This window comes from Alosa sapidissima, chromosome 15, assembly GCF_018492685.1.
Source record: "Alosa sapidissima isolate fAloSap1 chromosome 15, fAloSap1.pri, whole genome shotgun sequence".
Taxonomy (NCBI): Eukaryota; Metazoa; Chordata; class Actinopteri; order Clupeiformes; family Clupeidae; genus Alosa; species Alosa sapidissima.
In genome coordinates this window covers 23703341-23729388 of record NC_055971.1, presented here as the reverse complement: position 1 = coordinate 23729388, position 26048 = coordinate 23703341, and the positions used below count along the sequence as shown (strand labels likewise).

Here is a 26048-nt window from a genome sequence, read left to right as displayed (position 1 = left end):
ACACACGCTAAACTTGAATCAAACATTCTTTTAGAACACAGCTGATCAACCGTCTGCTTTCACTCTTGAATGAAGTTCCAGTCCTTGCGTAGTGATATGAAAGACCTGAATTAGAAGCACAAACTTCGTTGCCATTGACAACGGTCATTATTTTTTTGAGGTCCTTTCCTCGAAAATAATGACCGCTAGAACTTTGGGAAATCCCATTCAAGTCAATGGAGCGTTCTACTTGCCTTGTGAAGAGCCGTGTAATAAGTACGTAAAATGTTATTGCAGAATTGGCTTTGTTGCTGTTGAAGCCGACTTGGCTTTGTTGCTGTTGAAATTGTAAGTAGCCTACCCTTGGGTGAACTTCGTTTTTGTAATGTGGTTTGATAGTCTCTTGAACAATGTGTTTGCTCGACCACTTTATTGTGAGCCCTGTATGTGTTTAGCTTGGTTTTTTGATGGCTAGCTTGCTAGCTAGTGGGGGTTTAGCGTAGCAGTCACTTGCTACCGAAGCTGCAGGGGGAGCTATGTCGTGAAAAATGCGAGCCCAAATCCAGCAAAAAAACCCTGGCAATTTGTCACATAGATTTCTGTTTTTCAAGGTCACTTGTAAAGTACTTCAGTAGGCTACTATCAGTATGAAGAAAATGGGGGAACTCAAAATACTCAGTGACCTTGAGAAACAGACATCTTACTCATGGATATGCATTTTTTTTTGGAAGGTTGGGGGGAAGTGGGAATTTTGCACAAACACAAAGGAGGAAAGTGTGACAGGTGTTATCCAGATTGCGGTTAACTGCATTAACATTAGAAACTCTCAGAGACAACAGAACCATTATTGAGAGCAATTCATCCACCTGGTGGACCAATAAATCTCTCATAGTCTGCAAAAAAATATTTTTCAGTGGATACTGTCCTGCATTATCTCTCTGTTTGTTGGCATCTTGTATTGTATTGTATTGTGTTTCCACTGGCTTTCTAACTGTGGGTAGGCCTACTGCAATTTGCAGTTAGCAAAAAAGAAAAAAAAAAAGCCAATTTACCAAGCCTTGTCTTAGTCTGAAGTAGAGTTCTCAACAGGCCTGAAAATTACAACCTGACCCGGCCCGTGGCTTTTAAAGCCCGGAACCGATGTAACCCGACACATCAACATGAATTATCTGCCCGAACCCGGCCCGCGGCCCGACGTATAACATACGTTTTGAATGTTAAACCCTGACTTAGGTGAAGATTCAATACATTAGCGTGACAATTTACTTAAATAGGCTACATGTCGTTGGGAAGCTTAGTTTATGGCCGTTAATGTGAGCACAATAACTTAATTTTGTAAATTGTACCAAAGCGACTGGTTTCGCCTTGCAGGGTCACATATTTCATCAGCACCTTACATTTTGAGCATTGCATAACCTGTAGAATTTCCATCAGAATCCAGCACCACTCCAAACACTTTCCAGACCTCTGATTTTCCCACTCCTGTAGTAGCGATGGTGAATTCACCTGCGGCAAGTTTACTTTTCACCAACTCCCAATCCAGGCTAAAGGCGTGCACGCAGCGGCATCAGGTCTGCCCCCGTCCCTCTCCATGATGCACGTCAGGGGCGCCTGCAGGAATTAATGCTATGGTACGCACGCCCATCACCCCCGCAAAAATGACCTATTCATTTGGACAACTTGATACAGCCCTATACAGGCTAAAGTTACCTTTAGTTTTGTTCTAGCGTAACGTGACGTCTGGTTTAGTGCAGTGTAACGTTCTGACAAGCACACCAATTGCCTACCTTGTTCTTGTCCATCTGGAATAACTCCTAGCGTTGCTGCTTCCATCCTTTCTGTTTTCGTTGTTTAAAACTTGTGATATCCATGATGAGTATTGAGTTCGTGAATTAGCTCAACATTGTGTGCTGATAACCATATATAGATAGCCGAGTAAAAGAAAACAACAAGTAGCCTATTGCGTGCCTGCGTGCGTATTCTCTCTCAAACAAAATGTGTTCACCAACTTTACGTAATAGAAAATGGTAAATAGCCTGATGGCATGCAGCTAATGGGATACTGGGATGGGATGATTAATAAATGTTTTTTTTTCACTGAGCGGAAAAGATTAAGCCCGAGGTCCGACCCGACCCGAGTCATTTGCTTATATTTTCGACCCGAACCTGCGGGTCCCGTTGGGTTTGTCGGGCCGACCCGACCCGTTGAGAACTCTAGTCTGAAGGATTTGAAGTAAACACCTGTGAACATGTTGTGGCTAATGGTTTTGACTTTTAAAACTGACATAAGGCAAAAAGGGCAATTTGCAGTAATGCCTTGTAAACAATTATGGTGCAGCTTTATATACTCGCATGGATTGCTTTTGACTGCTATTTGCAGTGTATATCGTTGGGAATAACTCAAATGGAATGCCCAAACACAGATGTTCAGTCTGCACGTATCGGGCTTCCACTTTGAGCATGCGACGCTTCAGGAAGACGACGAACATGAAGATGTCGATGTAGACGAATGGCCACACGAAGATCTGTGCCAGCGCAGTGGTCACGCTCAGGCGCACCGGGTCACTACCGGTGAAGAGCCGCCCGCCGCTGCCGATCCTGCCCTGACTGCTGTCTGGAAGAAATTCACAATCGCTTTAACATCATTGTAATGTCAGACATTTCGTTTATTTATTATTAACGACAATACACATTTAGAAAGTAGAGTGTTCTTGTCATTCTCTTTTTTTGTAGCAATGTGATTGTGATTGTAACAACCATTGATAAATGATTAAAATTGCTGATGTAAAGCTATTATTCATTTCAGGATGGGCTCAATCATGAAACTACACTCCCTGAAGACATAGTGTGGTTGTCAACAACTTAATATTCAAATGAAGCACATCAGACATTATAAAAAGTAATGCAAGCCTGAATGGTTGTCAAGATCTGACAAATCATGAGCACACACTTTAGGTAAGGACTCTGTGGATAACATTATATGTATTATACTCTTTATCAGGGGGAGTTTATGCAACTGTTAATGTGGACCTGTGTAACACCTTATTGTATACAAATAATATGCTGTACTGTATGACTGTCCCTATGTGATGTATAATGATGGAAATTACTGTTTTTTCTAAAGCAGATCATGAGTAACAGCTGCAGCCACAATGAATGCATGCATAACTCTGTGTCTCAAGGATTTTAAGCATAGCTTAAGAATAATTATATTTAGCATAATAGATATACATGTGTTGATGCATTGATTTGACTAGATGCATGCACTGCAAAAAAAATAAAATGTAATCAAGTGTTATGAATCTTATATTAAGATAAAAAAAAATCTGTTATTATCTGGTATTGTTTTTAGTATGAAGAGACTACCTAGCACTCTCTTGAAAGATCATTTTGACTCATTTTAAGACAAATTTATTCAACAATTCTACGAGAAAACGCTAAGCAAGTCTCTTTATACTGAAAACAATACCAACTAGATTGTTTTATCTTGATATAAGATGAATAACACTTTAGATTTGATTAGATAAGCTGTTTTTGCCGTGTGGCTCAGCCCTGTACCAGCCTGGGCCTGAACCAGCAACTTGCAGCACCCCTGATTCTCAGGCAAGGCAGGCATGCTAGCAAAGGAGGCAAAGACCCCCACATGTTTTTATGTCTGTCTGTCTTAACACGTCTTGGGGCATTTGGAAGGGAGGTTTACATACTGTACAGCTACCAGCCTGATCCAGCTGCCTATTATTACACAGTCTCACACTCTTAATCTATGTAAATCTGGTGTCATGTCTGTCTAAAAGTTTGTAAACCTTGCATTTTTCCTGATATCTCCTGTCTTAGCAGATCTGTTCCTCTGCCATGAGAACCTAACTACAGCAGCCTGTGTATTGTACATACTAGGGGTGTGAATCTCTCATGTAAAAGACGATACGATTCACATCTAGATACATGGGCACGATTCGATACAAGAAAAGATACATGTTCATAAAAAACGATTCGATGCGATTCGATGCAGTTCAAGAATGGAAAGCATTCTGAAAGATTTTTTATCATTTGCTCAAGGTGCACATTCATTTTATATTATCAGTTATCATGGTCATGGTTGTCAATTAGGCAAAACAATGTGTGAATATGATTATCTAAACTGAGGTTTGTTTCATATACTGTATTGAAATGAAAAAAGAATAGTCTACATTTCAGTCAAACACAGCAGCAAATACAACATATTTTTTATAGACTTTATAGATTTTATAGAGTTATATCTGATTGTTTTCATGGAGCTGTAGCCTTGTTGAGGTAAGACAATACCGAAATAAAATAAAACAGTGCTTAAGACACGCCTTTTCTCATATAGCCTACAAGAATAAAATAGGCCTACATATCAATGAACTCTCTGGGTTTATTTTGTTCCAACGGTAGACCTAGTGCAGAAACCTATAATGCCACAAGTCTGAGTGAATATGAACAAAATAATTGGCTAATAATTTGTGCATCGTTTTAGCAAGGACCAAATTATTATTTAACATTAAGGAAATCCCTTCGTCAAACGTAAGGCTATACTCTACAGACTATCGTTGCTGTTTAGTGTTTAATTTCGCGCTGGATTTTGAAAAACAAAAGAGTAAAAACTGTAAAACAAACGACAGAGTGCGAGTTGTCACGTGCTTAAGTTGCAGTAGATGTATGGGTAATGAGGTCATTTGACAACTTTGGGCAATGAATGTAGCCAAAAACGAACTGCATAACCCACAATTCCGTGCCACGTGTAGTTTCAAAACCGGATGTGGGATGACCGCGCTGCTTGGAACATAAATGAGAGTCTGAGCGAGCAGAAAAGGTTGTGAACAACAACAAGTAAATCGATATAACGACCGGTTCATTTCAGTTTTATTCCGATACGGGGCTTCACGTATCGATGTAGCCGTATCTTACACGTTAAAAACGGATACCGATACGTATCGGTTAATCTTTACACCCCTAGTACATACTCTGCCCTGCACATACGGTATATTCCAAGCTTTATCTTAAAACCGTAATCTTTTGTCTTCAGCTCTGGCTTAATTTCAACTCTGCCTCTAGATTTGACACGATTTCAGACTGATTTGTTTTAAATCTAGTTTAATGTTATTTCTTTATTCAATTTTACTGATTTCTGCTTCATAGCAGACCATGAGTGACAACAGCAGTCAGGGCAGGAACGGCAGCGGCGGGCGGCTCTTCACCGGCAGTGACCCGGTGCGCCTGAGCGTGACCACTGCGCTGGCGCAGATCTTCGTGTGGCCATTCGTCTACATCGACATCTTCATGTTCGTCGTCTTCCTGAAGCGTCGCATGCTCAAGGCGGAGGCCCGATACGTGCTGTTCGCCCAGACACTGATCGCAGACACGGCCTTCCTCCTCACCACCAACTTTGTGGTGATCACGTACCAGGTGTTCCTGCTGCTGCCTGTGGGAGCGTGCCTGCCCCTTACTCTCCTCATGGGAGGTCTCACCCACGTCTCCCCCACCACCATCATCGCCATGTGCATAGAGCGCTACGTGGCCATCTGCATGCCCCTCAGACACGTCAACATCTTCTCCCCAGCCAGAACTATGCTGATGGTGGCCCTGGTCTGGCTCATCTCGTTCTCCAAGCCCTTTATCGATTTCACCATTTTCCTCAGCTACGTGGCAAAGAGTTATTTCTCCCAGCCGGCGTTCTGCTACTACGAGATCATTCTCCTGGAGGACTGGCACATGATCATGCGGGGGAACCTCTTCATACTCAACTACTTGCTTGTGCTGCTGATCCTGGCCTTCTGCTACGGCTCGATCATGCACGTGGCGCGCAAGGCTTCGGGCGACAACAAGCAGGCCGCCTCCAAGGGCCAGCGGACCCTCCTGCTTCACATCCTGCAGCTGGTGTTGTGCACCCTGGAGGTCACGGGGCCTTTGATAGAGGCCAGAGTGCTGGAGATCGGCGATGTCAATATTTACCTCATCGTGCGCTACTTCAACTTCCTGGCTTTCTCTGTTGTCTCCCGGGCCATAAGTCCTCTCGTGTATGGTTTGAGAGATGAGAAGTTTAATGCTGCTATGAGATATTATGCTAAGTGTGGATTTAATCACATATCTGCAGAAAAATAAATGCTTCTCTCTATATGTCTCATTGCATTTCCTCACACAACCTTACATGAAACTTACAGTAAACATGATAAAGTTGTTGATAAGTCATCCAATATCCTGCTAAATTGTCATTACCTTATTATGGACAGTCAATAGTTATAATTGTCTTGCTTAAGAGCTTCCACTGTTGAGTCCTATGTCAAAAGCAGTTGAGTGTTTGACCAGTGAGGTCAAATAGCACGCTCAGAGACTTTAACAGTTTTTATTTTATGAACACTGACCAAGACTGTAATACAGGAAATGTAACCCTTCAAACACTGCCAGTGTTTGAAATATACACCTGACACTGATCATCCACTGTCATGTGTCCCCATTTCAATGCAGAATTTTTAAGGATGTATATATAAAATGGATTTAGATAAAACATATTAACTGTATGTAAATATATTTTTTATATAAACACAAAGCCTTTTTACTTTTCATTCCCAAACTGTGTTGCAAGTTTTATTTATGTTCATTTTGAAAGTTACACTCACAACACCAATGCCACATTCATTTTACATTCAGACATACTGTGATTCATTTAGTTTCATTAATGACTTATTTCGAAGATACTGCTGCTTTAATGACCAACCAATTTTTTCCCCAATAGTTGTTTCAGAAGTAAATAAAGTAAACATTTGGATTTTACTGCTGCTCTGACCGTTCATAAACATGTTGTTAATAACAGGCCTGGGCTGTAAGTAAGGCCTAAATTCACAAGGCCAGTGTCATAGATCTTTCATAGATACTGTATTTCACCATTTATATTCCATCTGCATCATGTTACGTCCATGACTAGATAAGGTTCATATACTGTAGCAACACCATAGTCGTGGTGAGAACATGTCATTCACCATGTGCGCTGTTCAGTAGTATAAAAGTGTTGTAATGCCCCCCAGTGGATCTGTAATGGACACCTTATCTTCACCTCCACCAAAGAGAATAAGAAGTTTGACCTTTTCATTTCACAATTTGACAATTTTAATATCCCAAGGAACTCAGAAAAGCAGTACACTCTTCCTTTTGAACCAGCAATATATGAACATTTTCCACTTTACTTGTATCCATCAAAACTTAGCTTATCTTTCTAAAACTTTTGTCCTTCTCTCTTGGCTGCATCGTCATGTAGGCCTAATGATAACACCAGTGTAGTGTCAAAACGGTGAGCACACAATCATATATAAGTTTAAACCTGGTTATTTATTATTTTTTTAAATTACATAACTAGGTTACACTTTACTTGACAGTATCGACATAAGAGTGACATGACATGACATTTATGACATAACCAGGGACGGATCATGGCTTGTGCCAAGTGTGCACGTGCACAGGGGCCCTCAGCCTATGGGGCCCTCAGATTAAAAAAAAAAAATTGCCATGAATTTAGGCTAGATTATGCCCGGTGCTTCTGTCTATTAATTTGCGGCACAACTGAATGGTATTATGGAACCGCGGAACGTGGTTTAACGTGAAATATGTCTCCATGCATGTAGTGTCAAGCAGCAGTGAAGTGAAAACCTTATCATGCTCACGTCACCTGAGTCAGACAGAAAACGGGCCCTGCTTGCTCTGTTTGTTTGCCCCTTCCAAACTGCGTTAAAAGGGTATATTTAACAGCCAGAATTTCGAAATTTCAGCACCACCTCTCACAAAATACTATCAACGTCCCTGCTACCGGTCCGTCAGAAATATGACAACTGTTGCCCGGTCCGTAATCCGTCCCTGGACATAACGCTTCTGTTATTAAGTGACATTCGGTTTTTGTCATAACAAGTTAGGGTTAGAGTTAGGGTTGGGGTTCATGTGTCATGACAGTTTCATATGTTCATGTCACATGAACCCCAAGAGGTCACTCTTATGTCGATACTGTCAAGTAAAGTGTTACCCATAATTAAATCAGGTGTGTTACTTGTGTAATTTGGAGGATGTTTGATGCCATCATTTCACAGAGAATTTCCAACAAGGCACTACAATGTCAAGGCACTACAATGTTGTGATATGAAATCCCGAGCAGTTCAAAAACATATGCTTCTTAATGTGTATATTACAGGTATTTTACACGTATTTCATATGTAGACCTAAAATACACGTTTAAACATGCAACAACTTTTCATCCATTTCATCGGCATATTTTATTTTTATGTCAAAACATCAAAACACATAGCCTCCTGGTACTTTTCTCCAACATGCATGAACACTGTGTATAAATTAACATCATTGGCTGCAGCATTCCTATTCGGTAAGCAGAAGCAAAAGTTTGTGGCAATTACCTTGTTGCTTGCCATTTTGTTTACAAAATGACCAAATATCTTTCACAAAGTGAACAGATATTTTTTTGCACAAAAATTCTAATGTAAAAATGTAAAGAAAAAAGTCTGCTTTAGGAACATATACCTGTTTGTCAAATTTGAACACATTTCTGGCTTACAGGCGCAACACTAGTAGCCAAATAGCCATGTGGATATCCTTTGAGGCATAAACAACAATGCCTTGGTCTTTGAAGCATAAACAACAATGCCTTTAAAATTCTAAGACCATGACTAAAACTTGCTCAATGCAAGAGTAAGAAGACATTGGGAATAATGACAAACTGACACAAACACTTGTTGAAAACAACAATGATGGCTGGAAGACGTCATCTAGTGAGCTACTTAATATTCATAACAACCCACATAAAAATGAAAAGTGGAAAGATTTCAGAGGGTAGGGCCTAACTCCCCAACTTTAAACATGTGAAGAAATATCCACCACAGGTATTGCAGGGACTAGTCCTGAGTAAGAAACAGGGTCTTGCATGGTTTTGATGTTGTAAAAGTTTTATTTAATTCAGCTGTAAATTATATGTAACTATGTATTGAGTTTTGCAATATTACGCTTGTTTTTGGAATGAGAGGGAGGAACACTGGTTGGATGCCTGAAGTGGTTTCATGACAGGGTTAGGGGCAAACCATGCATCAATTATGACTTGGGCATGAAATATTGTACAGTTTTATGATGGAATGGGTAATTTAAAGGTGCATTGCATAGATTTCTTTTCAAAACACTATGTACTAGTAAAATAAAAGGTTTTTACATTGTTAACGTTGAGTATCCTAAATACCTTTTTTAATATAAAATTGTATTCTTGGCTATGCATTTACATTTGCAGTGCAGGAAAATTATAGGTGCAATCAAATGTCAACAGCTTGCACCAAGATAAATGCAAATTCATTATTACCAAGGAATGTTTTTTGACCGAATGTTTACGATAGTAATTAATTACATTCAAGATGAATTTCCTTTTCTTGCAGGCAGTGAAGCAATGAATGTCAATAGCAGCCAAAGTGTGAATGGCAGCACCCAGGGCGCGTTTCGAGGCAATGACCCGGTCCGTCTGCATGTAACCACAGCGGTGGCGCAGGTCATCGTGTGGCCCTTCATCCTCATTGACCTCTTTATGCTCCTGGTCTACTTAAGGAAACAGGTGCTGGGAACTGAGGCTCGCTATGTACTGTTTGCCCAAACCTTGCTCGCCGACGCCATTTTTCTTCTGCTAACTAACTGCGGGGTCATCTCTTACTATGTGGACTTCGTGGTGCCTATGGCTTTCTGCGTCCCGCTGTGCATCGTGATGGACGCCTTGGCCCAGGTCTCGCCCAACATCATCCTGGCCATGTGCCTGGAGCGCTACGTGGCCATCTGCATGCCTCTCAGGCACGTGGATATCTTCACCCCACAGAGGACCGTCCTCATCATCACCATAATCTGGCTCCTCTCCTTCATGCGGCCCCTCGTAGACTTGATCATCCTGCTCTCCTATATAGCAGAAAGCTACTTTTATAAGATGACCTCTTGTTCCTATGAGGTGCTTCTACAGCGGGACTGGCATATGATGATGAGGGGCAATGTGTACATCCTTAAACTGGTCTTCACTGTGCTCATCTTGTGCTTCTCCTACGGGTCGATCATGATGGTTGCCAGAAGGGCCTCGGGTGATAACAGAAACGCCGCCTCAAAGGGGCAGCGCACTATGCTACTGCACGTCTTACAACTCTTCTTTTGCACGCTAGAAGCCGTCAGCCCCTTCATCGAAGCTCGCATCCTCGAAATGAGGGACATTAATTTGTTTCTCATCATCCGCTACTTTGACTTCTTGGCATTCCACATTTTTTCCCGAGCGATAAGTCCGCTCATCTATGGTTTTAGGGATGAAAAGTTCTATACTGCTCTGAGGTACTATGCCTGCTGTAAGTTTAATGACATCTCCACACACACTCACGTAACCCCCCAGTGGCAAGTTAAATATCTAAATAAGGAATTGCAAATCGTATCAAAGTGATCATCTAATTTTTCATCATTCATTTTACCGATTAATGTCAATGAATTACAATTAACATATATGTCTTGAACCTCTGTAATAACATAAAAAAACATATATAAAGGCTATCCACGAGCGAAGTAAGCTGAAATAAAGATTGAATCTGCTCAGAGAAATCATTGGTATTTATGTTTTCCTGTTAATCTTTCTATAACTTTGTTATATGTGACCTGTTTTAATGTAATAGTTTAATTCCATGTATATAATAAATACATAAGTACAGATGTACACATGTGCATACACATGTATATAGCCAAACTATAAAATACAATTAACCTATAAATGTATGTTATTTGCATTAAGAATTGTATTATAAAATACTTCTCAGCAGAAATAAACATTCATCTCACATGAGTCCACTACCAATTTATACTCAAGTCAAGGCAATTTATTCATAGCACGTTTTACACAACCGGGTTGACCCAAAGTGCTTTACAAATGATTACATGTGAATAATAACAAAACAACAAATACCGGTGATAATATAATACAGAATACAAAATGCCTACATAAGAAAAAATAAATAAATAAAGAGTACATAAAGAAGTGGTAATTTAAATAAACAAATAATTATGAATAAAAAATATTTCATTTAAATGTAAATAAAAATAAGAATGGACTTAAGAAATTAAACCATGGGGGAGATTAGAGTGTACTAAAGTAAGTGCTAAGGAGAAAATGTGGGTTTTTTGATTAGATTTAAAACAATCTAAGGTGTGGCTGGACTTAATGGGGATGAAGACTATTCCAAAACAGTAACAGAGAAAGCCCGGTCACCTTTGGTTTTTAGGCGGGAGGGGTGAACAGAAAGGAGTTGTTGGGAAAACTGACCTGGGTAGTGTGAGGACTAATGAGATCAGAAATATACTGTGGTGCTAAACCATTAAAAGCTTTGAAAACAAATAGTACAATTTTGAAATCTATTCTAAATCGCACAGATAACCAGTGTACTTGGGTCTACACTGGAGTGTAGTTCCAGTCAGTCTGGCAGCTGCGTTTTGGACTAGTTGTAATCTAGCAACAGTGGAGTGTGTTGAACCAAAATACAGAGAATTCCAGAGTAGTCCAGCCTAGATGTACTGAAGGAATGAGTGTTTCCAGATCCTTATGAGAAACAAAGGGTTTTGTTTGTTCAAATTCAAAGACAAGGGACCAAGTGAATGGTTTAAGTCAGAAAGGAGCTATAGGAGGCCCAAAAATAATTCTCATTAAGTTGTAGGATGGCGTATAATATTTATAGTGATGGTATATTTTGTGAACTCTATAGGAGAAATAACCCAGATAGCAAACATTCTGGCTGAAGTCTGGCATACATTTGTTATTTTTGGATTTGTGTAAACATACAGGGATCTAAACTTCAAGTATTGGTGTTTATTTACACACATCAAAACAAACACAAGTGTGTTTTTCCAAGTCAAAACACAAAATAGCAATTTCACTGAGACAAAACAAATCAGTCTACATCGGGTTGTCTCTCTCAAAATTTGCAATGTCCTAGTCCAAGGCACCGGGGAAAATATATTCTGGAATGCCGTATCCAGGCCTGACATGACAATATCCCCAAATGTAGACTGATTTTTTTGCCTGTAAAAGGCCTATTTCTTACTCTTCTTACCCTTCCTCATCCTCCTCTTGCTCCTCCTTGTCCTCTTCCTCTAACTTTACCTCCTTGTCCTTGTCATCCTCTCCCACTCGCTTCTTCACCTCCACATCCTGTTCCTCCTCCTCTTCCTCCTACTTCTTCACCTCCACGTCCTATTCTTCGGCCTCCTCTAATTCTTACTCTTCTCACTCTTCCTGCTCCCTCCATTGTACCCATTGTACATGACATGTGGCTTATTTATAGTGCTTAGGCTGATTGCAAAGTGAAATAATTATCTAAAACAGTTTTCACATGAGAAAGTGTGAAAGTGCCAGAGAGTTGGCAAAATAGTGTAAATAATAGCCATACATGTGTATAGATTTGCTAGGATTGTGTTGATCATTTGGAAATTGAGTGTAAAGCATGAGTTGTTTTTACAGTTCCCCAAAAAGAGTGCTGTGCAGTGAATTGTGCCTACAGTCGTGCAAAGTGTGTGTTACAAAATTGCAAACTGAGTGCAAAACAGTGTTTGTGCTTGTAGTTTTGCGAACTCAGTGAGTGGTTTTGCTATAAGTATTAATAGTTTTAGAAATTGTGCTATAAGAATCACGGTTGTGTTTAAGCATTCAGAAAAAACTGTAATGAGGCATGCTTAAAGTCAGTGCTCCCCAAATTCACTCAATATGTGAACTGCGCCACCAGGGGATTTAACGCTTGTGACCACGTGTAACGTAAAGCAGTAACAGGTAACAGGGCAGTGCCCCTCCCTCACCTGGGGCTCTCAGATCACCTCTCTCTGCTCCTCCCTGTTTACACCCCTCTTTGGAGGATAACAAATCCATGCACTAAAACCATCATCATCACAAAGCCATGGACTAAAACCATCATCATCACAAAGCCATGCACTAAAACCTTGAAAATTGAAAACCATGTCTCGGATAACAACCCGAGACAGGTGTGGCAGGGGTTACAACATCTCACTAACTATCAGGGCAGGAAAAAAAACAGTAACAACAACAAATGGTGCCCTGCTGGCAGAAGAGCTTAACAACTTCTTTGCTCGTTTTGAGACCAAGAGCCCATCTGCTTCATCGCCCCCTGTGGTCACTGACATAGATAGATAGATAGATAGATAGATAGATAGATAGATAGATAGATAGATACTTTATTGATCCCCAGGGGAAATTCAAGGTCTCAGCAGCATACATACAACACAAACACATTCTTTAACAGCAGAAAGAGTAATTAAAGTATATAATATAAAAACACAACTAAGCAGTAAGGACAGTAGAAGATAAAGAATATGCTAACTATACTAAAATACAAATTATACTAACACTTAATACAATATATAAAAATATACTAAAATACAAATTACAAAAATACAAATTATACTAACACTTAATCTAAATCAATTCTAAAAACAGTATCCACATAGTGGTGATTAATAAATCAGAGGCGCTTGCAATGAGTGAGGCAGGGACTGAGCCTGTGATTCTCTGTGCATATAAGGTATGGTAAGATGCTCTAAGGTGCTCTGTGTGAATGAGTGTCATGGTGGTAGTGCAATGGTGATAGTGGTCATGGTGATAGTGCAAATAAGTAAGTCCAACAGTGCAACAATGCAGAAATAAAGACATTCCTGCTCTCATGCAGACATTCCTGCTCTCACTGTCCAACAACACAAAGTGAGACAGGTTCTCAAAGCAGTGAACCCCAGGAAGGCTGCTGGCCCCGATGGGGTACCTGGGAAGGTACTTAGAGTATGTTGTAATGAACTCTCAGCTGTCTTTAGCACCATTTTCAACTTATCTCTCGCTCAGTCCACTGTCCCCTCCACTCTGAAATCAGCACTATCCCCATCCCCAAGAAATCAGCATCGAACAGCCTAGCAGACTACAGACCCGTGGCCCTCATCCCCCTCTCATAATGAAGTGCTTTGAGAGACTGGTAATCAAATATGTGCAAGCCAGTCTCCCTCACTCCTTGGACAATCATCAGTTTGCATACAGGCCTAACAGATCCATAGATAACGCCTTATCTATTACTCTCCATGCTGCCCTCAGCCATTTCGAACAGAGAAACAGCTACGTCAGGATGCTTTTTGTGGATTTCTGGATTATCCCAGACATCCTGATAAACAAACTGCTGACCCTTGGACTCCCCTCACCTACCTGCAGCTGGATAAAAGACTTTGTGTTAAATCGTCCACAGACTGTCAGAATTGGCCCGCACCTCTCCTCCACCATCACACTTAGCACCGGCTCACCTCAGGGCTGTGTGCTGAGCCCTCTCCTCTATTCACTATACACCTTTGACTGTCTACCAACATTCCCCACCAACTCTATCATAAAGTTTGCAGATGACACTACTGTGGTAGGACTTCTAACGGATGGGGACGAGTCTGCCTACAGACAGGAAGTGCAGAATCTGTGGTGTGGTGCTCTGCCAATAGCCTCATCCTAAATACCACAAAAACAAAAGAACTCATAATAGACTTCAGAAAACATAACACACACAACCAACCTCTCCTCATAAATGGTGAGTGAGTGGAGAGAGTTCACTCATTCAAATTCCTGGGCATCCACATAACGGACTGTTTCTCATGGTCAACTAACACCACAGCAATTATTAAAAAAGCACAGCAGTGCCTTCACTTCCTCAGGATACTCAGGAAAAACAACATGAATGTAAAGCTGCTAGTGTCCTTTTACAGATCCACCACTGAGAGCATCCTTTCATACGGCATCTCAGTGTGGTGTGCTGCATGTTCTGCAGCAGACAAAAAGGCTCTGCAGAGAATGATTAAGATTGCAGAAAAAATCATTGGTTGCCCCCTCCCTTCCCTGTCAGATATTGCACTCGACCGTACTCTCTGAAGAGCCAAAAACATCATCAAGGACAATACTAATCCTGGCCACTACCTGTTTCAACTGTTACCCTCTGGTAGGTGTTAGGTCGTTACAATCCAGTACCATCAGATTTAAAAATAGCTTCTTTCCAAATGCAATAGTTTCCCTAAACAAATGTAGCTAGACAAACCCAGTTACTTACTGTCACCTCCTGCACTTCAATACTGTTCTCATGTCCTGTAATGATTATTTATTGTATGTATTGCACCCAGTGGAGTAGCGCTCTTAATTCTGTTGGATTTTAAAGTACAATGACAATTAAGGCATTCAATAACTAAAGAATCTTTGGTTGTATTCAATGAACCAAGATACTCTTCAGAATGTTCAACTTCCAACATTCCCATTGTGACGGTACCGGCTTAAGGGTTAAAAAAGAAATCACAAAAGACTAACCATGGGCCTGTGAATCTCACTGACCAAACGTTGGAGCAGAAGGTTGACAGGTACACCAACAGTAAACACACCTTGGGTTTTGATAAGGCAGGAGGCAACCTGCCCATAGAGGTTAGTGCCAAATCTGGAACGATAACAACTAAATAAGGGCAACAGCAGAATAAATTCTACACTCTACACTAAAGTCTTTCTGTACATGCCAAAACAAACACTGCCTGGACCTAACAGTTTGTTTTGTAGAGGCAGTATGCTGTCACAAGCACGGGCTGATGGATAACATAACACATAAATGAGCTTTGTACTTGACCAGGGTAAAGAGGACGATGACTTTATTATAATAGTATTAACAGGTATTTTTTGACTTACACTATTAATTAACCACTAATAACCAAATCATGTAATACAGTAGCTCAAACAAACACAAATACACAATTCATCTAAATACAAACTAGTTTTCAATAGGTAATTGTAGTTTGCTGTGCATACAATACTCTGGCTTGAAGACCCCATTGAAGTTAAGAAAACCCCATTAAAGCACATTTACAGGACCTCCACTTTTGTTAGCAAGTGGCTCCATCTTGTGGTTAGGCAATGCCTCATCCTATTCCCTGTTCATAAAGAACCACTGAAAAATCGATTCCAAAAACGTATCCTTGCTTCATTGACACATTAACGTATCCTTGCTTCACTGACACATAAAGAGTTTCATTATATATTTGAGTATAGTAGGTTGCACGTAGAAGCACTGCATACTTCTGCTCAACAACTATGCATGATGCTCAATCACAGTATTTCATTACAAATATGCAACATCTCACATTTGGTCACTTGCCAAAATGAAAATCCAGGTCAACACTGTAAAATCTAAAAGTATGGGGGATTATTCAATAAATATGTGTCTCTAACGTACTGATTATGTAATGTCAGGGGATTAAAATCATTGTCATAAAATTCAAAGCACCATTACATTATGTCATAATTGAGACAGATATATGTGACAATGTGTGTGTGTGTGTGTGTGTGAGTGTGTGGTAAATGATCTATTCACTGCTTTGGAGAGGGTCCAGGCAGTGTGGATAACCCTGTACTGAACCGGCAGCTGCCATTCCCACTAAGTATAGACTCCCAGACAGGCTTGAGAGTCATCCTACATGTGCTTACTGCTCACACATAAATATATTGATCGAACATGTTGATCAGGACTAACTTGTTATGTTTGTGGGATCGAAGAATTATATAAGGGCAGTAAATTATATTTTTACAGTAGATCAGATGATTAATGCTGGTTAAATTATTGAAAGGCCGAGGGCCTAGGGCCTACACCACAGTAGCACAATGCACAATTTTCACATTGATAGCACTGGCATTTTAGGTCTCGCTTTGGAATAATTGTATCACTGTGCAAAGTGCTCAATAATGCATGCACTGATACTGTATAAACCAACCCAACTGAATTGCAAAGCTGTGAAACAAATGAGAGCATTTTAACAGAGTCCCATGTTGGTGCCATTTTAATTAGTTCTAACACACTTTGTGCAACTAACTTTTTTTGCTTTTTTATCCTGACCATTCACTTGTTTAACCTAATCCCTTAAACCTATATTTAGTCCAACTCAATCATCTACAGTATGCTTTTCTGTTGAGTCCGTGCTTCAGTCTTCACACCAAAATTGACTCTGTGCTTCCAATGTGTTGTCCTCATTGTGCCACTATTAGCCTACATCTCAGGAAATGTAGGCAGTGATCAAAGTCAGCAAGTCAGATAGTCAATCTTTGTATTTCTGTGTCATTGTAAAACTGTCTAGTAGGCCTAGTTGCACGTAGAAATGCATGCATTTGCTCTTCTTAGATATTGCAATGGATTTTTTTCAAAAGTGGAGAGTAAACAATCTTGCTATACATCCAGAGCCTATGCATATTCTGACACCAATGTTGACTTAACCTCTCTGCTAACGTAGTACCTGCGTAAGAGGGTCTCTAGCCTTGAACACGTCCAAAACAGCCATTTTTCAGTACGCTGTTGGAGGGAAAAGTAAACAGATCAATACACAGGTCCACTTCTATAAATATCTGCATGTCCATCCTCGGTCAGATCACTGCAGACTCTGAGTAGTCAAAAATAAGGAATACCTCCACTAGGCGGCGCCTATTATTATTGCAGGAAACGTTAACTTTTAAAAAACGAAAAGAAAAGAAAGAAAAATACCCGTTAGAAATTATACTTATCGTCGCTTCTGAGCAAATTATAAGTGAGATATTATTTCTCAAGCGAAATTAAAGGCTACTTCGAACAAAATGCAGGCTGCACGGCAAAGCTGCTCTTGTCTCACCGGGGTAATTGTTCAAAGCCGGACCAACTTCCTTCTGAGCTCCAGTAAGATGGCTTCTTTGCGGAGAGGACTGTCCTATATCAACTTTATCAGGTAAGTCAGAATCCCTCATAAGGATTTCTTTTTTTTTTTTTTTTTCAGTTTATTGCAATGTCTGAAGTAGCACTGCCTCCAGGCTTTGCAAAAACGAGCCGCTTGATTACTTGGCTTTGACGTCTGGACAGGACAGACTGGCATACGTGACAACTGTTGTTAGCTATTAGCTTAACAATAGCTATTTACAGTTATTCAAACATCCAGCATTTTACTAAAATTGTTTCTTTTATTTCCACAGAAACACTGTATGTGCCCTGGGCAGTAACAAATTGACTCGTCAACAGTTTCTCCGTCTTCCCGAGACCGTGCGAAAAAACGGTGTGCCCTTCAGCGTTGGTAGTGGATTGTGCTCCGTTCCCTTCACACAGGTAGCTAACGTCAATTCTCAATACTATCGGCGTGGTGCTGTATAATACATTCATGAAAAGCCGTTTGATTATACTGTCGGAAGAATTAATTTAATGTGATTAGTGCCATGCAAAGTTAACCCGTTATTATCCCGTTTTTGCAGCAAGCTGAACAACTCTCTCACGAAGCCCTGATCCGAAGAGCATCCAACCTGGTCACGGACAGCGCAAACACCTACCTGTCTCAGACCACTCTGGCCCTGGTGGACTCTCTTACACAGTATGCCAAAGTAAGTGTCCAGTTTTAATGTTTACTGCAACCATTTATTTATTACAGTCAGCAATAAAGAATATTCTGATAAGTAAGCACTGAGTGAGAGTGGGATTGAATGCCTGCAGCTGTGAGTTGGTGGTTGCCACAAGGCCAGAGATAGACTCCTCATGATTTAAGATGAATCCTATTATTTGCATTTTGTATTTTGTATTTAGACTTTGTATTTGTCCCATTAGACACTGCACACCCTCATTGCCCTGCAGAGGCGGTACTTGACCTCCCTCGGTAAGATGACCCCTGCGGAGGAGGACAGCATTTGGCAGGTGATCATTGGCCAGCGCGTTGAGGTGAATTTAGCTCTTATTTACTTTTTGTGCGGAATGGACTGTTCGTTCTGATAGCTGGTTTAGAGAAACAGGCTTGTGCCAATGTCTTACGAGATATGTGATTGGAAGATGAAAAGTAAAACTTATAATAAACGTATAAACTTATAAAAAGTCAATATACAAAGATTATACTTTTACTACTTGGTACAGTGAAATATGGTGTTTTGCTTTAAATGTTATTGGCTTGTAAGGCTTGTTAAATTGGACACATTGATGAAGGTTGTACATTGCCTTTATTTTAAGGTGGGTGACAGACTGGATGCTTGCAACCGATATGAAATCAACTGGATTAACGCCATCAACATCTGTGAAATGGCAGCAGAGGCAGCATATACCTCAGGTAAGCATCATGCATTTTGACTGAGATGCAAATCAATGTTTTATTTACCTTGCATCCTGATAACCTCGTGAACCCACTAATTGTGTGTTCTATCAAACCACAAACCATATTAGTACATGTAACAATTTAGACTCATTAAATGCAATGTGTAAGAGACTTTGAAAGTGGAAAAAGTGTGAAACTGAGGTACCTGTCCAAAATGGAACCCTGTCCCACCTCTCATCATCTCTGTTAATCCTCACGTTTGAAAACGTCTCCCTGTCTCCCCTCGTTCAGGAGCAGAACATGCGTCGGTCACAGTGAAGAGCCACATCCAGATGGCCCAGGCCCAGGTGCAGGAAAGCAGGCAGCTCACCAAGGACGCCGAGAAGAAGCTGGCCGAGATCAAGGCCGATGAGATCCAGAGGATGGCTGAGTACGCCAACACCCGTGACCTCAACGTGGAGGACATGCCTGAGGCCTACCTGAGGGAAGACTGAAACGGTCAACTCGCAGCACCACAGAATAACTACAGGACCTAATGTCCAAACCATTTATACTGCACTGTGAAACTTTTAAGGATACACAGTCCAGTGAATAGTCACAGAGTTGGCTACTGGTTGCTTATGTGCAGGTAAACAAGTGCCATAGGTAGTATGATGCCTCTCAGTCATGCACATGACTGCAAAGAGATATAGACTGTTATGTCCTCTAACTGGCTTTTTAATGTTAAGTATTTTAAGATGACTTTTCAGGAGTTTTTGGAATCAGATGTAATGTTCAATTCATTCTGATGTTGTACTCTCAAAATGTATTATGCCTTACAGATTTTTTTTAAAATTATACACATATTTGAATAACAAAAAAATTAAAATGTATTGAATATTACATTTTCATCAATTGGAGTTATCAAAGAAGCTAAATAGTTGGAATTCTAAGTTTGAATGTATGACATTTACACAAAATTGTGATTCTTTTATTTACCTATTTAAGATACTTTTGGTTTGGTTTTGAATATTTAAACAAAGTAATCTGCTATCAGGTTACTTTAAATACAAATTCAACAAAAGTGTGTATTGTTTGAGTTGAGTTAAGATGTATTTTGAGGACGTTGTTGTCGTTCATGCAATATGTTTAAGGTGTTTTGTCATCATTTTGAACCCTTGTGATGTCCTAAATCATGTGTATAAGCTAATATTTAATAAAGAGACTATTTTTATACATATATTGCATTGAATTGAGTGTCTTACAGTGCCTCTTCCACATGAAATGATTTAGGTAACTATGCAATGCACTTGTGTTGGAGTTATTTTAACCTTATAAAGTAGTTACTGTCTCCTGTGTCTAAAAACACTGGATTTGGTACAATCCAATTTATTTGAAAGTAGCATTTTACATTTAGAGTGATATGTCATTGCAATGGCAGTCCGGGGATCGGTGATGTGATCCAGTGCTCTTTCCCTCAGTTTTCACTGTTGGATTTGGCCACTGAACTCACGGCACAGACTAGTGGAAGCAAAACATCTAATTTTGGTAATTTTCTTTTACAGCACAGTAAAGCTGCACACGACTTTATATATATACACGCCAAGCGAAACAAAACATAGGAACTGGTAAATGTCTGCCGCTGTCAGCATTTCAGATCCTGAAGCTACTTCAGTTTTGAGCCTTTAATGATCAGAGCGTCTGAGTAGATTGTAATTAGTATTTTGTGCTGTTGCTTTGAAGCCTGAGTAGTGAGAATGTTGGTGTTGGGGCAACTGGGGCCCTACCAGGTTTCCCTTGCACTGCAGGTTATGGATGTATTCTGACGTCATAACTGGAACAAATACCTGTGTCGTCTGTACTGTTGCCATTCCCTTGGGAAACACTATGTTTACACACCAGACAGGACTTTGTCACTGTAACCTCAGCCACAAAAGTAAATAAATAACAGCTTTTGATTGACAGACGAAAGAATGTGGTAACCTTGATGTATTGGGCTTCTGTTTTACCTCTTGAAGACAGTGGTTCATGTGGTTCATTCATGTTGGAGACATGCTTTTAATAGGTCATTGTCTTCTGCTTTGTGGCAAAGAAACATATTTTGTTTTTCGAAAGAAGTTTCCTGTTTTGTTTTTTAGCAGTATCCTGTAGCGTGCATAATTTATTTCCAATCTTATCTGGGTCTCATTTGGGTTCTGCATTTTGTTTGTCACTATTTGGATTCATGAGCCTGTGCTGCACATTGCATTAACATCCTCTAGGTCTGCCTTGGGTTGAACATCTCAACTCGAAGCAGATTAAATGATGTAAAATCACAAAGCGGAGAGAAATGCAAAATGACTGCTGTCGGAACGTTTGAATCTTTCATTTGTACTGTACCATCAGACATAGAGCGGGACATTTGTGATGCTGTCAACCTCACTGTGTTTCTTTGCTTGGTAACAAACACATTTTCCTCTGTTGCCTGCCAAACAGCTTTCTTTTTTCCCCTGCCACAGGCAGCGATGACACTAGTTCTCTCATTGCTGATGTCATAATGAAATAGTGCCTGGGAAAACATAAAGAATACATTGCTAAGATACTGGGGACACACAAGTGGTTACATGTGCTGTGAACCTTCATTTTGTGAATGGATTCAAATTCATTGTGGATGCACAGTGTTTTCACGCTGTCGGGCTTGGTTCCGTGCAATGAAGCCATATCCATACTTAGGGGCGAGATGTTTAAATGACAGGCTCAGATCAAAGTATGTGTGTTTACTGTTGAATGAAATATAGTCAACTTAAATGTCTACAGTTACGTGTTGTACCCCTGTTGTGATGATATGTTTTTGCGAACAAATGAGGCTTAGGCTGAGGTGAAGACATATTTATAGAGGTTAAAGCTGAAAGTGAGTAAGGTCACTGAGGGATTGTTGTGGGTTGTGTGGGCCATTAACCCCCTGAGAAGCTTAATGGAGTGTTGTGTTTGTGGAGAGGTCTAACGTCTTCACATCTTCTCTGTTTTTTTTCTTTTGTTTTTGTTTTTTTTGTTCCTGTGGAGTTCTTAAGGTGTCTGTCTCATATTTCGTGAGTGAAGGGGATATTTGTAGGGTCTGGTTTCTCTTGTTGGACCAACACACAGATGCTCATAAACACACACACACACACACACACACACACACACACACACACACACACACACACACACACACACACACACACCAAAAACAATAGGTTGTGTTAATATATTGTACAAACAATGCAGGGTTCAATTAACTGCAGTATGTATAATAGTCTGTAGATGGCGATGTTATTCTAAACAACATACCTGTGCTTCTGACATCAGTTGTTTTCATTGCACACTCTTGTGTTTGTACATAAAGCAGGACTGATTACATTCAAAAATGCCATTTCACCGTCTATTATCATTCATTAATAATATATGTAATTTGAGATCTTACAAACCATCAAACAGCAAAGTTTGGAGCACTGATAATGACATACGCTAAAAGCTCTCTGTATAGCCCATGCCAATATTTTCATAGAGAACTGCAAAGAGTTGAATGTGTTAGTTATTAGTTAATTTCTGTCTATATCCAAAAATACCACATAATTTGAAATCAAGAGAAATAGAAAGGCCAGCTGTCAGCTGATAGGTGCAGTTGATGGTAATTAAAATGTTCACTATTGTTTTAATTCCACTTTTTACGTATAAGTATAAGTATAAGAATATATACTTATTTGGTCTCTGCATTTATCCCAATCAGTGAATTAGTGAAACACACTCAGCACACAGTGAGGTGAAGCACACACTAATCCCGGCGCAGTGAGTTGCCTGCAACAACAGCGGCGCTCGGGGAGCAGTTAGGTGCCTTGCTCAAGGGCACTTCAGCCGTGCCTACTGGTCGGGATTCAAACCGGCAACCCTCCGGTTCCAAGTCCGAAGTGCTAACCAGTAGGCCACGGCTGCCCCCAATGTGAAGCACACAATGCAACACTTCAAGTGAATTTCAGTGTAACTTTTATAGACTGCTGCTTTATTCATGGCTGGTGATAGACTAGTTTGTTTGCGTATCACAGAGAATAAAGGCCTACCCCACCCCCCACTGAAGAAGACATCCTTTTCCAAGCCACTGCTTTGCTTAAACAGCAGTTATCAAGCTGCATTTTCACTCCCCTTGCTTTCTTTACACAGGCCAAAAAGTTGAGATGAAATATGGCTGTCTGGATTATGAATAAATCCTGACTATTACACAGTGCTGTTTCATGGTAATTGTAGGTCTGGTCTATTATGAGGAGTAATTTCTCTCTTATCCAATTTTCTCTCAGAGCATAGTCACTGATTATGTCCTAGGCTATACACAATTTCCACATCGAGCTACAAAGGCAAGAAGAACTCTCGGATTCAGCATTATTTCTAAACAGAGTGAGAGAGCTTCGAGAGATGCCCCAGACAAAACAACTGGCCACACTAACAAACACTGCATCCTGAACTAAAGGTCGTTCTTGAGGGAATGCACATATATGCGTTTGCATGTGTACAGGAATTGCCTCCAAACATGTATTCAAGGAAAAAGGTAAACACTATCCACAAGGAAATTCCTGTTTACTGCCACGAATAGCATCTCCATTTTCATAGCAGTTACACAGTTCTATAACCACGTTTTTATCAATGGACTTAAAAAGACAGACACAGAGGGAATAAGTGAATAAGAAACTATGTGAGTAAAAAAAATAGGATTTCACTTTCTCCCTCTAATTTTCTTACGTCCCTCTGGTACTGTGGGGTCAGACCATGGTGGAATTTTGCACACGGCCCAGGGAGAGCTCATTACAGCGTGGGTCACAGTGCAATCAACAGGGGGAGTGGGGGTGACAGCGATATGCTGACCTTCCCTTGGCTTCTCGATAGCCTGTGCCTTGCCAAGAGAGAATGAGCAGGGCTGCTGTGTACATTTGTGATTGTGTGTGATTGTGTGTGTGTGTGTGTGTTTGTGTGTGTGTGTGTGTGTGTTTGTGTGTGTGTGTGTCAGTGTCCATGTCTGAGTGGGTGTTTATCTCTCTCTCTCTGTGTGTATGTGTGTGCCCATGCAAGTCTCTCTGTGTGTGAATAGATAGATAGATAGATAGATTATTTTGTTTGTGTGTGTGTGTGTGTGTGTGTGTGTGTGTATGTGTGTGTGTGTGTGTGTGTGTGTGTGTGTGTGTGTGTGTGTGTGTGTGTTTGTGAGGTTGTGTGCACACATACATCGCAGTGTGTGCATGTGCGGGGTGGGAGGTGAGGGGTTGTGGGATGGAGGAGGCTTATCCATGTGTCTGAAGAGGAATGTCAGCTTAAATGAAGGCTGCTTCTCTGTCTTCACTGCTAAGGGCTCTGGACAGGCCGGAGATGTGCACCTACAGGTCAGAGATGAAGGGCCGCCAATGCCTCCTGTGCCAGGTTGGGATCGTTATTAAATCAATCAGGGAAATAAGATCAACCAGGCAGAAATAGAAAGAGCCTGAGTGTTTATGTAAGAAAGAAAAGGCCCGTGAACAAAACAGTAAGCTTGCCAAAGTTTTGTACAGTTCATTCAGTGCTTATGTAAAGCTATGTAGCAGGGTAGAATTTGCAGATTACTTCAGTTTAGTGTGTTAACTTAGATACACACGTTCACACACACACACACACACACACACACACACACACACACATACACACACACACACTTTTCCTTCAAATAGAATGAAAACAGAATGAATCCCTTGGACAAGACTTAAGACAAGATTTACATCATTCATATAGCAAGACATCAACAATAGGAAATATTTAACCATGGTGAGTTTCTTTATTAAATTCCCCTCTCGGTCGCCAGAGAGACGACGGTCCAATGAAATACAGTTAATCTTTAAAAGTTGTGTCAGTGTACTGTGGTGACTGATTGACTGGGCAAAATGGCACCGCTCACCTGTGGATTTATCACCCTTTTGAAGACATAAATAATAAAAAAAAAAACACTCAAGGGGTTACTAGGTGGAAGCACAGTGTGGGGTTTGCTTTAATCTATGCGGGCATCGACTGCTCCGCCACTGGGGGAAAGTGAGAGCCTGGAGCTCTGGGGCTGATCGAGGGTGAGCCAGAGACAGTGGGCCCTGCAGAGTTAGCGTTCCCGTGAGGACAACCATAGGGGAACCAGCCACCAGTAATTAATGTCAATCAGTAAACGGAGAGAGCCAGTAGCATTTGCTTACTGCTGCATGTTTTTCCGGACCACAGTATGACCGTCTTGGTTTTCGCATTAATGCTACTGGCATGATGCTATTATTCAAAACGATTTCCCATTTTCCAGAGTCAGGAGATTTGTTTAATGGAGCCAACTGCAATGGCATGTACTGAATAATGTGATAACATATTTTCCTTGTTTGGCAACAGATTTACAGGCCAGCATGGCAGTATATGTTTATTCATTAGACTGCAATATACATGAAATATTAAAAACTCCCAATTGTCCTGTTATTTTTGTGTGCTTCTCCATGCCAAGACAGTGTGTAGACTATTGTCTACCCAAGGGCAGCCAAGGTACAGCAATTAAAGTGGCTCATTCGCACATGTTGTAGGCTAATGTGTCATTTATTTTGAAAATAGCCTAACAAATCTGTTTGTTTTTCTCTCTTTCTTTATCTGTATTTCATCTAATGTAAGTTAGTTCTATACACTGACATGATGTTTTATTCCCTGGGGGAAATGTGTTGCTTTTATAGCCCTGCCATTGTTGGGAGGTGTCTGCACACCACAGGAAGGGGAATCAGACCACAAATAAGGAAATGCCACAGCCACCAAGTCTGAGAGCACCCTAATTTGGCCATCCTGGGCAGCTATTTCCCAGGATGAATGGGATGCAAGTTATAACCCTAAATCTTCACATTAATCAGCTTGTTTTTGTAGCCAAGAAGTTAGTAGGCAAGTGATCCTGCAGAGACCTGGTGG

At 40.6% G+C, this 26048-nt stretch overlaps 3 protein-coding genes across 4 annotated transcripts; all 3 read left to right on the top strand.

Moving 5' to 3' along the window:
• The first annotated feature begins 221 nt into the window (after nucleotides 1–221).
• Nucleotides 222–10463, top strand: LOC121684058 (odorant receptor 131-2-like). Of its 2 annotated transcripts, none has more exons than XR_006023013.1 (2): nucleotides 222–327; nucleotides 2402–2576. XR_006023013.1 is itself a non-coding variant. In XM_042063985.1 (2 exons), exon 2 carries the CDS (start codon nucleotides 9421–9423, stop codon nucleotides 10435–10437), a length of 1017 nt encoding a protein of 338 aa, XP_041919919.1. In that variant the 5' UTR covers nucleotides 223–327; nucleotides 9410–9420; the 3' UTR covers nucleotides 10438–10463. The 2 variants fall into 2 exon arrangements, 1 of the variants encoding a protein (XP_041919919.1); XM_042063985.1 differs by lacking the exon at nucleotides 2402–2576 and adding an exon at nucleotides 9410–10463 and having other exon boundaries at nucleotides 223–327.
• LOC121683454 (odorant receptor 131-2-like) lies at nucleotides 5142–6098 on the top strand. The gene has a single exon (XM_042063089.1). The coding sequence runs from the start codon at nucleotides 5142–5144 to the stop codon at nucleotides 6096–6098; it is 957 nt and encodes a 318-aa protein (XP_041919023.1).
• Nucleotides 10464–17444: 6981 nt separating the features above from the next.
• On the top strand, nucleotides 17445–20338 carry diabloa (diablo, IAP-binding mitochondrial protein a). Its single transcript, XM_042064556.1, has 6 exons — nucleotides 17445–17786; nucleotides 18028–18157; nucleotides 18301–18426; nucleotides 18647–18757; nucleotides 19040–19136; nucleotides 19413–20338. Exons 1-6 carry the CDS (start codon nucleotides 17659–17661, stop codon nucleotides 19613–19615), a joined length of 795 nt encoding a protein of 264 aa, XP_041920490.1. The 5' UTR covers nucleotides 17445–17658; the 3' UTR covers nucleotides 19616–20338.
• Nucleotides 20339–26048: the final 5710 nt, after the last annotated feature.

Bases quoted from the DNA above. Each gene is read 5' to 3' on its own strand.
- LOC121683454 (XM_042063089.1), top strand. From the start codon at position 5,142: ATGAGTGACAACAGCAGTCAGGGCAGGAACGGCAGCGGCGGGCGGCTC.
- LOC121684058 (XM_042063985.1), top strand. From the start codon at position 9,421: ATGAATGTCAATAGCAGCCAAAGTGTGAATGGCAGCACCCAGGGCGCG.
- diabloa (XM_042064556.1), top strand. From the start codon at position 17,659: ATGCAGGCTGCACGGCAAAGCTGCTCTTGTCTCACCGGGGTAATTGTT. The intron at 18,158-18,300 runs GTAGCTAACGTC...CCGTTTTTGCAG, and splicing joins GCTCCGTTCCCTTCACACAG to CAAGCTGAACAACTCTCTCA. The intron at 18,427-18,646 runs GTAAGTGTCCAG...TTGTCCCATTAG, and splicing joins CTCTTACACAGTATGCCAAA to ACACTGCACACCCTCATTGC.